This window comes from Capra hircus, chromosome 26 (assembly GCF_001704415.2).
Source record: "Capra hircus breed San Clemente chromosome 26, ASM170441v1, whole genome shotgun sequence".
In the NCBI taxonomy this organism is placed as follows: Eukaryota; Metazoa; Chordata; class Mammalia; order Artiodactyla; family Bovidae; genus Capra; species Capra hircus.
In genome coordinates, this window is record NC_030833.1 from 37,931,017 (window position 1) to 37,946,856 (window position 15,840).

Here is a 15,840-nt window from a genome sequence, read left to right on the forward strand (position 1 = left end):
ACAGTTCAAAAGCCTCAATTCTTTGGTGCTCGGCTTTCTTTAGAGTCCAACTCTCACATCCATACATGACTACTGGAAAAACTGTAGCTTTGACTGTATGGACCTTTGTCAGCAAAGTAATGTCTCTGCTTTTTAGTATGCTGTCTAGGTTAGTCATAGCTTTCTTCGAAGGAGCAAGCATCTTTTAATTTCATGGATCAGTCACCATCTGCAGTGATTTTGAAGTCCAAGAAAATAAAGTCTGTCACTGTTTCCATTGTTTCCCCATCTATTTGCCATGAAGTGATGGGACCGGATGCCATGATCTTAGTTTTTTGAATGTTGTTTTAAGCCAGCTTTTTCAGTCTTCCTCTTTCACTTTCATTAAGAGGCTCTTTAGTTCTTCTTTGCTTTCTGCCATAAGGGTTGTGTCATCTGCGTATCTGAGGTTCTTGATATTTCTCCTGGCAATCTGGATTCCAGCTTGTGCTTCATTCAGCCCATAGCAAGGACAAACAGGGACAAATCCCTGTTTGAGTAAAGGATTAAGGGATCTCCATTCCCCCCTTTTGGGGACAAGGGAAACACTACATATGTGCAGAAAGGCTCACTGGGGTCAAAAGTCAGGGGATAATTCCAGGCCATAATGAGTCTTGCTCCTCCCAGAAGCCTGCACTTTGAGGAACACCTTGGCTGAGCGGTGCATGCACACCTCAGGGGAAGGTCCTGAGACAGATTAACCCATGAGGGGTGGGGGAACAAAGCAAGATGATTGGCCTGAAGGAAGACAAAGACCTGGAAAACTGTCCCCTAAAGGATTTAAACTTCCCAAAGGCACAAATCTCTTCTGAGTTTGATCATACTTTTCTTTTCAAATAAACTTTTTACTTACTCTTTATCTTCTGCCTTCTTGCCTAAATTCATTCTTTATTAGGCAGGCAAGGACTAGGGCCTCTAGCCCTAACTGCTGGTCCCTGTGGTCCAGTGGTTAGGACTCCCAGTCTGGGATACTAAGATCTTGCTTCCAGCTACTGCTCGCTGCAAGCTGCCAATTACTGCTGCATGCATTTGAAATCAATAGGAAGTCATAGGAGGGTTTTAAGCATGGGAGTAAAATGATGTGATATGCATTAAAAAAAAAACTTACTCTTTAATATCCAAGAGGTAATTAGATACGATATGTAGTTTTAAATGACATATAGAAGAGAGGTGTTACAGACTGGTAAGGCATAGTGTAATAAATATATTGAAGTCAGAATAGCTTGTTTTTAAATCCTTCCTTACCACATTTAATAGTTGTGTGTCCAGGGAAGTTGTATAACCTTTCTAAGCTTCAACTGCTTCTTCTGGAAAATGGGGACAATAATAGCACCTTATAGGGTTGTTCAGTTCAGTCACTCAGTCGTGTCTGACTCTTTGCGACACCATGGACTGTAGCACACCAGGCCTCCCTGTCCATCACCAACTCCCGGAGTTTACTCAAACTCATGTTCACTGAGTCAGTGATGCCATCCAACCATCTCATCCTCTGTCGTCCACTTCTCCTCCTGCCTTCAGTCTTTCCCAACATCAGGGTCTTTTCAAATGAGTCAGTTCTTCACATCAGGTGGCCAAAGTATTGGGAGTTTCAGCTTCAACATCAGTCCTTTAGGATGAACTGGTTGGATCTCCTTGCAGTCCAAGGGACCCTCAAGAGTCTTCTCCAACTCCACAGTTCAAAAGCATCAATTCTTCAGAGCTCAGATTTCTTTATGGTCCAACTCTCACATCCATGCATGTCTACTGGAAAATCCATAGCCTTGACTAGACGGACCTTTGTTGGCAAAGCAATGTCTCTGCTTCTTAATATTCTGTCTAGGTTGGTCATAACTTTCCTTCCAAGGAGTAAGCGTCTTTTAATTTCATGGCTGCAGTCTGCAGTGACACTGTTTCCACTGTTTCCCCATCTATTTGCCATGAAGTGATGGGACTGGATGCCATGATCTTAGTTTTCTGAATGTTGAGCTTTAAGCCACCTTTTTCACTCTATTCTTTCACTTTCATCAAGAGGCTCTTTAGTTCTTCACTTTCTGCCATAAGGGTGGTGTCATCTGCATATCTGAGGTTATTGGCCAAGGTTTAAAGGAAATAATGGATATAAAGCATTTAACCAAGTGACTATAACTTTAAGCACTCAAAAATGTTATTAACTCCATTGAGTAAACTTTTGTTAACTATGCAACCTTAAGCAAATGACTTAAATTCTATGTCTCAATTTCCTCAGTTGTGAAATGGGGATAAAAATAGTACTAGTACACAACCTTTGGGGTTTGCCTGGTGGCTCAGTGGTAAAGAATCCGTGTTCCAAGGCAGGAGTTGCAGGTTCGATCCCTGGGTCGGGAAGATCCCCTGGAAAAGGAAATGGCAACCCACTCCAGTATTGTTGCCTGGGAAACCCATAGACAGAGGAGCCTGGTGGGCTACAAGTCCACAGCGTTGGAAAAAAACATGACTTAGCAGCGACTAAACACCACCACCACAACCCTTTATCTGAGACCTTGGTTAAATGGTTTTCTGAATTTAGAATGTTTTAGATTTTGAAAAGTAATCCAATGCATATACCTTGTTGCACCCCAAAAGCTTCTAGGGCTGCACCCAATAATCAAGAATATTTACAGTTCTGCAGCAAAATGTATGAATAGCCATACTAAGAAGACTAAATAAGAGACTATATATAGCTGCACGGCAGGGACTTTCCTGGTGGGCCAGTGGGTAGACCCTGTGCTTCCAATGCAGAGGGCATGGGTTCCATGGGGAACTAAAATCTCACATCTCACATGCCATAAGCAACAGCCAAATGTAAATAAACAGAAAATATCTTTAAAAAACAACAACAACATAAATAAATAGCGGCATGGAAGTTTAGGTCAGGTTTTGCTCCCAAATGAATTTTTTTAAAGTATCATGTTCATGTGTTTTTCAATTCCAGAATTGTAAATAATGGATCATGAACCTGTACTTTATAAAGTAGTTGTAAGGATCAAATGAGTTGATACATGATATGCTTAAAAAATACTAAGTGGTAAATAAATTTTAGCTATTATTTTTTTTTTATCACCAGAAAGGTGGCTTCAAAGATCAATGGCAAAAGAACTATTAAATAAAGAATGTTGGACCATTGGCTCTCCATGTGGAGGTGAAAATCAAATCCCTACTTCATATCATATCCCCAAATAAATCTTAGACGGATTAATGTTCTGAAATTGAAAGTACAACTTGGAAACTATTAGGAGGCTATGTTGAATATTTTTACCTCAGGGTAGAAAAGGATTTCTTAATGCACAAAAAATCCTTAACATTCAGGAAAAAAAACCAGAAACTTGAACTGACTAAACTGTAAAATTTGTATATTGCAAAAGAAAAGTATCCAAGGGAAGGGGGAGGAAGATTGGCTTTCCTTGAATCTCTTTTAAGAACAGGGAAAAACTTTCCCAGAAGCTGACTGCAAACATGGACAAAGTATACAGAATTGTGTCACACCTAAAACTAAACCAATCTTTGGCAATGGGGACGGAGTTATCCTTAGACCATCCAGGAGATGAGAGTGGAGTCAGCTTCCCCTGAGATAACAGCTCTACTGGAAAGATGAGCTGGAAAGATGGCTCCTTTGCTACCAGGTGTCATACATCCAAAAAGAAGAAGGAAATGGAGTGGTGCTTGTTTCAAGAAAGCAGAAAGCTTCCACCAATTCTTAACAGAATTATATCTCATGACCAGAACTGTCTTATATGGCCACCATAACTTCAGGGAATTCTAGGAAGATAGTGGAATGATACTTCCATAAACTTTATACTTCTCATAAGATCAAAGAGACTTTGATATGAATATTAGAGTATAAGGTGTCCAGTTGTATTATTTAGACTATTATGTCAAAGTCATTAGATTTACAATTACATTGTCGTCTCATGCTAAAAACAAAAGTATATTTTAGATAAATAGGTTAAATTTTCAAAATAAAAATTTAATATAAAACACATCAATATTAAATTGTATGCGTAAAATAGCAAATGAAAGGTGATATGGATGAGAACTACGCTTTTCTGTAGTCAGGTGAGAGAAGAGCAATTGTGAATGGAGGTGGAAAATGACAGCCTGCACAGCATCCAACCACAGGCCTAGACCCAGGACTGCTTGAAATAAACATATGGAGGAAAGCACACATATGGAGGTTGAAGATCCTGAAATTGAGTTTTAAAAATATCAACTTAGGCCTAAAAACTTCTTGAAAAGCTTTTGGTACTCTCAGGAGTACACACACTGCAGTTTAAAGATCACCACTCTAGGGAACACTCCTGTACACGAGATCTTGTTCACTGCAGCGTTATTTATTCAGAAAACCTGTGTTCTAAGTCGCTTCAGTCATGTCCGACTCTCTGCGATCCTATGGACTGCAGCCCGCCAGGCTCCTCTGTCCATGGGATTCTCCAGGCAAGAATACTGGCTGCCATACCCTCCTCCAGGGGATCTTCCCAACTTAGGGATCGAACCCTCATCTCTATGTCTCCTGCACTGGCACGAGCACCACCTGGGGAGCCCATTCTTTGTAGAGTGGTAGCCAAATCACTTGGAAAGCTAATGTGCTTTGAATGTCTCATTAATTATCACCAGGCAATTGTTTTGACTTTTGAGGAACACATATGCTGCTTCCAAGAGTCTCCTCTGCTCCTTTTCTTTCTTCATCCTCCTAATACAGTCTGTAGATCTTGTCAAGAAAGATTTATAGTAAGCAGAGTCTGTTGCATAAAACTGTATTGATAATAATATTCATGGAAATGACCTAAATGTCCATCAGCAGAGTGATGGCTAAATTGCATGTGATATAGTTGTATGACTGGATACCAAGAACAGCAATTAGATAACCAGATCTGTATATACCAATATGGACAAAACTTAAAACCGTAAGCTGAATTTTAAAAAGCATGCTGCAGAACATTTACACTATCATATGATTTCTAAAATTCTAAAAACTATATTTACAAAGCTACACTGTTGTATTTTCAAATTATGAATTATTTCTAACATACAGAAAAATACAACAAATAAATCCCCATATGTACTCCCTGCTCAAGTTGAACAAATGTTAATGTTTTACCATATTTGCATCAAATAAAATTTCAAAACTAAAGGTGTGACTGAGGTCTTTTACTCCTTTCTAATCACATTCCCCTCCCTACCTTCCCAGAAATGACTCCTGCTGTAAAGTTTGTGTGTGTACTTCCTGCCCATGTTTTTATGTGTATAACAATAAAAGTATAATTTATAAGCTTGCTTTCATTAATTAACATTGTTTCCAAGATCGATTGCATCATATGAAAACCCATAGCTTATTCATTTCTCCACTGATTGACATTTAGGTTTTTCGAATTTTTCATTATTATAAATGAAGACACAATGACTGTACTTGACATTAGCTTTACATACATGCATAGACAAGTATAAAATTTTTACAAGTGGATTGTAAGAATACACTCCAAACTTATGATAAAATGCTGATTACCCCTGGGTGGAAGTAGAGTGGGGAGCAAAATGAAATTTGTGAAGGGTAATGGAAATGTAAGAATTACATGACCTTCGTTTCCTTTAAAAAATTATGTAACGCAAATCTGAAAAGATACTAATATACATTAATTTTAACTATAGGAATGATAGTTAATTTTAACGGTAATTTCAAAATAGTTTTATTTTCTATTTCTATTTTTTCCAACATTTATCATGGAATTTTTTAAAAAATACAGAAAAGTTGAAGAAAATTATGCAGTCAACACTCATATAACTACCACCTAGATTCTACAATTAATATTTCACTATATTTGCTTTATCATATAACTCTAATACTCATTTCTGTCTATTCATATCATCCATATTAATTTTTTATATGTTTGAAAATAAGTTGCAAATATAAGTATCAGTTCAGGTCAGTTGCTCAGTCGTGTCTGACTCTTTGCAACCCCATGAATCGCAGCACGCCAGGCCTCCCTGTCCATCACCAACTCCCGGAGTTCACTCAGACTCGCGTCCATCAAGTCAGTGATGCCATCCAGCCATCTCATCCTCTGTCGTCCCCTTCTCCTCCTGCCCCCAATCCCTCCCAGCATCACAGTCTTTTCCAATAAGTCAAATCTTCTCATGAGGTGGCCAAAGTACCGGAGTTTCAGCTTTAGCATCATTCCTTCCAAAGAACACCCAGGACTGATCTCCTTCAGAATGGACTGGTTGGATCTCCTTGCAGTCCAAGGGATTCTCAAGAGTCTTCTCCAACACCACAGTTTAAAAGCATCAATTCTTTGGTGCTCAGCCTTCTTCACAGTCCAACTCTCACATCCATACATGACCACTGGAAAAACCATAGCCTTGACTAGATGGACCTTAGTCGGCAAAGTAATGTCTCTGTTTTTGAATATGCTATCTAGGTTGGTCATAACTTTCCTTCCAAGGAGTAAGCGTCTTTTAATTTCATGGCTGCAATCACCATCTGCAGTGATTTTGGAGCCCAAAAAGATAAAATCTGACACTGTTTCCACCGTTTCCCCATCTATTTTCCATGAACTGATGGGACCAGATGCCATGATCTTCGTTTTCTGAATGTTGAGCTTTAAGGCAACTTTTTCACTCTGCACTTGCACTTTCATCAAGAGGCTTTTTAGTTCCTCTTCACTTTCTGCCATAAGGGTGGTGTCATCTGCATATCTGAGGTTATTGATATTTCTCCCGGCAATCTTGATTCCAGCTTGTGTTTCTTCCAGCCCAGTGTTTCTCATGATGTACTCTGTATACTTCACCCCTAAACACGTTAGCATGGATATAAACAACTTGGGTTTAATAATTGTCTAGAGGCTTGGGGTTGTTCTTTGGGAAAATTTTCATACAATGAAATATACAAATCTTGAATGTAACCCAAGCCTCTATCAAGATATAGTATATTGCCATAACCCCTAGAAGTTTTTTTTTAATCCCTTCCTGGTTAATGCAAGCGTCACTCATGCCTAGAGGCAGCCCTGTTCTGATCTTTTTCCACCATTGATTAGTTTTGCTTGTTCCTGAAATTTATATAGATACAGAACTTAAAATAGATATGGTGGCTCAGCCGGGAAAGAATGTGCCTGCAATTTGGGAGACCTGGGTTCGATCCCTGGGTTGGGAAGATCCCCTGGAGAAGGCAAAAGCTACCCACCCCAGTATTCTGACCTGGAGAATTCCATGGACTCTGTAGTCCATGGGGTCACAAAGAGTCAGACATGACTGAGCAACGTTCACTTTTAATATGGGCTCTTTTGTGTTTGGCTTCATTTGCTCAACATTATAGTTTTGAGATTAATCTGCTTAAAAATCTCTTTTGTGCATCAGAAGATACTATGAACAGAGTAAAAATGCAAGCCACAAAATGGGAGAAAATATTTGCATGGTGCATCTATAAGAGGTTAATATCTAGAATATATAAGGAACTCCTACAACTCGATAACAACAAAAAACAATCTAATTGAGAAACAAAGGATTTGAATAGACATTTCTACAAAGAAGATACACACAGATGGCCAAGAAGCACATGGAAAGATGCTCAACATCACTAATCATCAGAGAAATGTAAATTAAAATTACTTCACTCCCAGCAGAGTGGCTATTATAAGACACACATGCAAACACACACAAGATAACAAACAAAAAAAGTAAATAACAAGTATTGGAAAAGATTTGGAGAAATTGGGACCCTTGTGCCCTGTTGGTTGCAATGTAAAATGGTGCAGCCACTATAGGAAACTGTTCAGAGTTTCCTAAAAAAGCTAAAAAAAAAAATTAACCTATGATCCAGGAATTCCACTTCTGGGTACATGACCAAAAGAACTGAAAGCAGAAATTCAAACAAATATTTGTACACACATATTCATAGCATTATTCATGACAGCGAAAAGGTGGAAGCAACCGAAGTGTCCATCAGCTGATGAATGCATAAGCAAAACAAGGATTATACATACAATGGAATATTACTCAGCCTTAAAAAGGAAGGAAGTCTTGACACATGCTACTACATTGATGAAACCTGAAGAAGTTAGACTAAGTGAAATATGCTAGTCACAAAAGGACAAATGCCTCTGAGCCACAACTAGAGAAGCGCACATACCACAGCGAAGACCCAGCGGAGCCAAAACAAGAACAAAACCCAACAAACTAAAGGACAAATGCTGTACGATTCCACTTGCATGAAGTACCTGGAGTAGGCAGTTCATGGAGACGGAAAGTAGAACGAAGGTTGCAGGGGAGGAGGAAGGGAAGAATGAAGAGTTAGCATTTAATGGGTACAGGATTTCAGTTTTGGAAGAAGAGGAAAGTCCTGGGGCTGGATGGTGGTGATGGTTGCACAACAATGTGAATGCACCTAATGTCACTGAATTGTACACTTAAAATGGTTTAAATCGTTAAATTTTGTGTTTTGTGTATTTAATGACAATTTACAAGAAATTACCCCTTCCTGACATGGCAGAGCACATCTATGTGCCCCCTCTGTTTTGCAGGCAATGTTTCTGACAGGAAGAGTGGTCTCAGATATCTATCTCCCTTAATAATTAGGACTTTTCAGTAACAAACTTTTCATTGTAATTAGTGAAAAATGTCACAAGATGTCACTCTCTAGCTGAAAAATTATTCCTACTTGGTTCAGTAGCCAGTAACTATAAGTAATACCAGAGCATCAGATAAAATCCTGTATATAGTACTTTGCTTGTACAAATAAGGTTTTCTGGGAAAGAGAATCCATTTTACATCTGTGAAATGGATTAATAAGCTACTGTTTATAAAATCTATTTTAATATTTCTTAACTTCATTGGTACTGTTTTTCAGTTTAAATTGAATTGGTGTAATCAAGACCTAACTAACTTTGCAAGTGACAGTAGTGAAATCTAAAGGTGAAATGTAAAGATCTTTGATCATTTTAAAGTCAGGTGGCTTCTGGCTTTAACACTAAATGATGTGTGACATTGGGTAAGTCCTTTAATCTCTCTCATTTCACCAGAGTGGTAGATGTCCTTCCTTAGGTCAACATACACTATTGGATGTTTACTTTGTGCAAAAACATATTTAAATACATTCTAATACTAAAATATTCTGATTTTTATAGTAGTAATCAAATTGCAACTGTTGAGATATAATACCAGTGGGAGTTCAGCAACAGAAAATACTGTCCACAAGAAGACATTAGGAAGTACATTGAGACTTCTTGACCTCCTGAAGGAGTATTTCAGGAAAATACTTACTTGTATCAATTAGTCAGAGGTATAAACTCTTGAATTAAAAAATATCACATGTATTACTGAGAACAGTTTTAAAAAGATAATGGAATATCCGGAAATGTAGAAAAAAGTGCTTTAAATGTAAATATTTTTAAGATTCAATAACATGTTAATTCTTAATATGTATACCTACAGCTGATTCATGTAGAGGTTCGGCAGAAAACAACAAAATTCTACAAAGCAATTGTCCTTCAATTAAAAAATCAATAAATTAAAAAAATTAAGATTGGGGAAAGAAAAAAAAAGAACATGTTGATTCTTAAAGATTAATCATTTGAATTGGTAATATTATACTATAATAACAATTTTTTAAACTTAAATGCAAAAAAGCAAAATGGCTGTCTGAGGAGGCCTTACAAATAGCTGTGAAAAGAAGAGAAGCCAAAAGCAAAGGAGAAAAGGAAAGATATAAGCATCTGAATGCAGAGTTCCAAAGAATAGCAAGGAGAGATAAGAAAGCCTTCCTCAGTGATCAATGCAAAGAAATAGAGGAAAACAACAGAATGGGAAAGACTAGGGATCTCTTCAAGAAAATTAGAGATACCAAGGGAACATTTCATGCAAAGATGGGCTCGATAAAGGACAGAAATGGTATGGACCTAACAGAAGCAGAAGATATTAAGAAGAGGTGGCAAGAATACACAGAAGAACCGTACAAAAAAGATCTTCAAGACCAAGATAATCACGATAGTGTAATCACTCACTGGAAAACTCAGCATTGGCCACAACAATAAAGAGGTCAGTTTTCATTCCAATCCCAAAGAAAGGCAATGCCAAAGAATGCTCAAACTACTGCACAATTGAACTCATCTCACACACTAGTAAAGTAATGCTCAAAAGTCTCCAAGCCAGGCCTCAGCAATACATGAACCATGAGCTTCTAGATGTTCAAGCTGGTTTTAGAAAGGGCAGAGGAACCAGAGATCAAATCGCCAACATCTGCTGGATCATCGAAAAAGCAAGAGAGTTCCAGAAAAACATCTATTTCTGCTTTCTTGACTATGCCAAAGCCTTTGACTGTGTGGATCACAATAAATTGTGGAAAATTCTGAAAGAGATGGGAATACCAGACCACCTGACCTGCCTCTTGAGAAATCTGTATGCAGGTCAGGAAGGAACAGTTAGAACTGGACATGGACCAACAGACAGGTTCCAAATAGGAAAAGGAGTACATCAAGGCTGTATATTGCCACCCTGCTTATTTAACTTCTATGCAGAGTACATCATGAGAAACACTGGGCTGGAAGAAGCACAAGCTGGAATCAAGATTGCTGGGAGAAATATCAATAACCTCAGATATGCAGATGACACCACTCTTATGGAAGAAAGTGAAGAGGAACTAAAAAGCCTCTTGATGAAAGTGAAAGAGGAGAGTGAAAAAGTTGGCTTAAAGCTCAACATTCAGAAAATTAAGATCATGGCATCTGGTCCCATCTCTTCATGGGAAATAAATGGGGAAACAGTGAAAACAGTGTCAGATTTTATTTTTTTGGGCTCCAAAATCACTGCAGATGGTGATTACAGCCATGAAATTAAAGTTGCTTACTCCTTGGAAGAAAAGTTATGACCAACCTAGACAGCATATTCAAAAGCAGAGATATTACTTTGTCAACAAAGGTTCATCTAGTCAAGGCTATGGTTTTTCCAGTGGTCACGCATGGATGTGAGAGTTGGACTGTGAAGAAAGCTGAGTGCTGAAGAATTGAGGCTTTTGAACTGTGGTGTTGGAGAAGACTCTTGAGAGTCCCTTGGACTGTAAGGAGATCCAACCAGTCCATCCTAAAGGAGATCAGCCCTGGTTGTTCTTTGGAAGGAGTGATGCTAAAGCTGAAACTCCAGTACTTTGGCCACCTCATAAGGGTTGACTCATTGGAAAAGACTGTGATGCTGGGAGGGATTGGGGGCAGGAGGAAAAGGGGACAGAGGATGAGATGGCTGGATGGCATCACTGACTCAATGGAGATGAGTTTGAGTGAACTCCAGGAGTTGGTGATGGACAGGGAGGCCTGGCATGCTGTGATTCATGGGGTCACCAAGAGTTGGACATGACTGATCTATTGAACTGAACTGAACTGAAACTTCTAATTTCTGTAAGAAGTTAAGTTTCATTTATAATACCTAAAAATAATCAAAAGATCAATGCTCACCCCTGGGTGAAATGCTGGACAATATAATAAGTCAGTAAACTAGGATATTACATTTTTATCAGTAGTAACAGTTATTAGGATTAATATTATTAGGATGAGAAAAATGATTTGAAATGGTGGGTGAAAATAAAGAATTCAGAATGATACAAAAATCAGAGTGTAAACAGTGCCCAGTTTAGGCTATTTACAGTCATTTTTGCTTCATTTCATTTTATTTAACTCTTAAAACTCAGATCTTTCTGTTTTAACTTTCGTTTCCAAATGATTAAATATGTAAAAGGAGAGCGGGTATAGTAGCTAAAGGGTACGGGTTGCTTTTTGCGGTCATAAAAATGTTCCAAAATTAACTGTAGTGATAGTTGCACCTGTGAATATATTAAAAACCACTGAATTTTACACTTTAAATGGGTGAGGTGAACTGTATAAAAGGGCTTCCCTGGTAGCTCAGACAGTAAAGAATCTGCCTGCAGTTTGGAAGACCTGGGTTTGATCTCTGGGTTGGGAAGATCTCCTGGAGGAGGACATGGCAACCCTCTCTAGTATTCTTGCCTGGAGAATCCCCATGGACAGAGAAGCCTGGCAGTCAGTAGGGTGGCAAAAAGTCGGACACGACTGAGCAACTAAGCACAGCAAAATGGTAAATAAAGCTGTTATTAAAAGATGAAGGAAGCGCTATTCAAACATTTTTTTTTCTATTACTGCAAATATAGTTATGAATGCCTATTTTTAAAAGAGTACTGAGAACAACTGATTTGGAGGGAGGGATAAATTGGAAGTATGGGATTAACAGATGCACACTACTGTATATGAAATAGATATACAACAAGGGTTTACTGTAGATCACAGGGAACTATATTCAATCTCTTGTAATAAACTATAATGGAAAAGAGTTTTTACAAGGAATATCGCTATATATGTATAACTGAGTTACTTTGCTGTACGCCTGAAACTAATACAGTATTGTAAATCAACGATAATTCAATTAAAATAAATACAGTTCAAGTAAGAAAAAATATGTAACAGGAAAGAAAAGAATGACGTTAAAATTCGCGTGATTAAACCCTGGAATCAAAAAAGATTTATATGAAAATGTAAAAAGTGTTATATCATCACTTCCATCGTGTGTGTGGTGTGTGTGTGTGTGTGTGTGTGTGTGTGTGTGTGTGTGTGTGTGTGTGTGCGTGTGTGGCGCGGTGATGGGAAATCTCCCAGTGAAAGAGAAGTTCGGGAGGGGCGTAGTGGGGGAGGCCCCTTCTGTTCCATTGATAACTCTGTTCATTCACTGGGAGTCGGCTAAAACAGACTAATCCTTCACGCAGTAATTCGTTCTACCTTAATAAGGCCCTGCCACCTCTCCCAGAATTCGGTAAGTTCAAAGTGCAGTAAAAGTGCATTTTTCCAAAGAACAATTTGAAACGATTTTGTATATAACTACTGGAGGGTGGGAATGGGTGAAGGTGGTAATTACCAGGCGTCGCTTTGCTACAGTATTTGCACTGGGGAGATAACCTCAATGCGCAAATAGTTCCAAAAAGATTGTTTAGATAGTAATTGGCTTTTTCTCAGGAAAACTTTGCAGAAGGGCCTTTCGCAAGCTGCTACTGCCCCCTGGAAACCAGCGTCTGGGCAGGCGGGTTGGCAGATGCCTGTACTCTGTCAGTAGCCGTCTCTGCCTCTGTCCCCAGGACCAAAGGATGCTGCTCTCCTGGCCCCGCTACCGCTGAAGCGCCCAGGGGGTCCCTGGAGAGCCGACCTGAGCGCAGACACCACAAGCCATGAGTCCTCTGAGGTGGCGAGCGTCGCTCTCGGTTCTGCTGCTGCTGGGCGGCTGCCTCCTCGCGGCCGCCGGGAGAAAGCAGGGGGCGGCCGGCGTCGCGGCCGAATCGGCCTCGGGCTCCGCAGGCGGCTCCTCCGGCCGCTTTGTCAGCCCCGAGCGGCACACGTGCAGCTGGCAGCTCCTGCCGCCCGCCCCAGGGCCCGAAGCCGGCAGCGAGCTGGCGCTGCGCTGCGAAGGCCCGGACGGGGCGCGCCACCAATGCGCCTACCGCGGAGAGCCCGGGCGCTGCGCTGTCTACGCCGCCCGCCGCTCGCACTACTGGAAGCAGGTGCTGAGCGGGCTGCGCAGGAAGCGGCGGCCCTGCCACGACCCCGCGCCGCTCAAGGCCCGCCTGTGCGCCGGCAAGAAGGGCCGTGGCGCGGAGCTGCGCCTGGTGCCCCAGGCACTCCCGGTCGTCAACCCCAAAGCGGCGGCGGGCTTAACCCGGGATCCCAAGCCCCGGGCCAGGAGCCGGGGGCAGCCCCGAGAGCCCGCGCTCCTCCCCGTGGCAGGGGCCCCGCCTCTCCCGAGCGCGCCGCCCAAATTTAGGAAGCCCTCTGAGCAGAAGCCCAAAGGGGGCAAGAGGAAGGCGGCCTGGGACCCAGACGAGGAGCGACCACTGGCGACCGGGCCTGATCCCGATGGGCTGGACGAGAACGCGAAGCTCACGGACACCTACTGTGCTGAGAAGTGGCACTCTCTCTGCAACTTCTTTGTCAATTTCTGGAATGGCTGAGGACGAGGGCCTGGGGAACCCTGGGGAAGAGGGGTGGGGGGCGAGGGAGGGAGGGTCTATGCCCAGCCAGGGAGGGAAGACTACGGGCATCCTAGGCCAGGAGGTGCAGGAGAGTGGGGGAAGAGTACCGGTTCTAGAAGGGGACTGGGGGTAGAGTGGGGGTGGGGGTGGGGGGCTTGGGATGGGAATGTAAAGGGTATGGACAGTCCCTGAGACAGCAGAGAAGTTAAAAACTACTGAGTCGAGCCTGATTAAGAGCAGAAGAAACAGTGAAAACAGACGTAAGTAGGCATACCTTAAATGTGCAAAAACTGTAGACTGGGGAGAAAGATGGGTAGAGAGAGACGCTGAAAAAAGGAAGTGGGAAAAAGTGACTAAAATGCTGTGACTCCTGTGGGAAGCAGGATACAACGTACACTATTTAACACATTTATATTACAATTGATAACCTGAGCCAGACTGATTTTCAGTGTCTTCTCATGTACTCATCTACTCGACTGACAAGGTTACCAACTTTTTCTCTCTTTAGGAATTAGAATGAACTTGGGTGCTGTCTCCAGTCATAGATGATCCCTATAGGGATCAAAGCCAATGGGAGCTCAAACTTGACTCCAGTGAAAAGATTTTCCAGATGATTTGCCTCTGAATTCTTTTAGAAGTATTGCTTTTAAACAGAGTGATGCCTGGTATTCTGAAACTTCCCCATTAACCTTCCAAATTCAGAAGTGAATTACAGAAGTTGGTTTTAAAAAACAATTCTCTTTGTTTGATCGTGTTTTTAAAAACAGCTAAAATGTAAGCACACATCTCAGAATGGCAGTCATATCTGTTTCATGTAATTGTTAACATATTCCATTTTAAATAAGACGTAATAATAGACTTTGCACACATTAGGTGCTCAATAGAAATTGTATGGCTAGATTTAAAGAACTGGCAGGACAATGGAAATTTTGATTGCATTTGATCTAGTTCTGACTAAACGCTGAAGTTAAGTTCCTAAAAATATCTTGAATTGCTGGGGGAAGACAAGAAGTAAGAAGTCTGCATAAGGGAAAAATCACAAACTGGCAAACCTGGGCCCTGTCATTTCTCTGTTTGCCCTACATGTAGTTATAGCATTTTTTTTGCTCTTCCTCCCTTCCTCCCAATTGGGATTTGTTGCCAGCATTGAAAATTAAATAATTTCATACAAAAAGCCAGATGTTTGAATTCTCGTGTAAAATTAGATCTGACAACATTCGACACACCTTTCTACATGGCAACATGATGCTGAAGTTGGCTGCCCTCTTTAGATTAGATATATTTTCCTTAAGATTTATTTATTTCATTACTTTTGGCTGTGGTGGATCTTCATTGCTGCCCACAAGCCTTCTCTAGTTGTGTCTAGCAGGGGCTACTTTTCATTGTGGTTCAAGGGCTTCTTACTGTAGTGCCTTCTCTTGTTGCAGAGCAGGGGCTCTGGGCTGCAGGAGTGTGGGCTTCAGTAGTTGCTGCAAGTGGGCTCAATAGTTTTGGCTCCCAGGCTCTAGAACAAGGGCTCAGTAGTTGTGGCACCTGGGCTTAGCTGCTCTGCAGCATGTGGGATCTTTCCAGACCAGTGATCAAACCTGGTGTCCCTTGCGTTGCTAGGTGGATTCTTAACCACTGGACCACCAGGGAAGCACTTAGATATATTTTCCTGAGTTTTTCCACTGCTCCTGCACATCTCCTCAGTTGACTTTATTCATTTATATTATAGGGCTCAACCTCTGAGACATTTGAGCCACCACCAGATAGAACGGTTTCTGGCTGACCTAATTGTGAGAAGAACAATTGTAAATGCAACAATCTGACAGATACTG

General features: G+C 40.9%; 1 protein-coding gene across 1 annotated transcript; it reads left to right on the top strand.

The window, feature by feature from the left end:
• Positions 13,196-14,004, top strand: FGFBP3 (fibroblast growth factor binding protein 3). Its single transcript, XM_018041135.1, has one exon. The coding sequence runs from the start codon at positions 13,223-13,225 to the stop codon at positions 13,997-13,999; it is 777 nt and encodes a 258-aa protein (XP_017896624.1). The 5' UTR covers positions 13,196-13,222; the 3' UTR covers positions 14,000-14,004.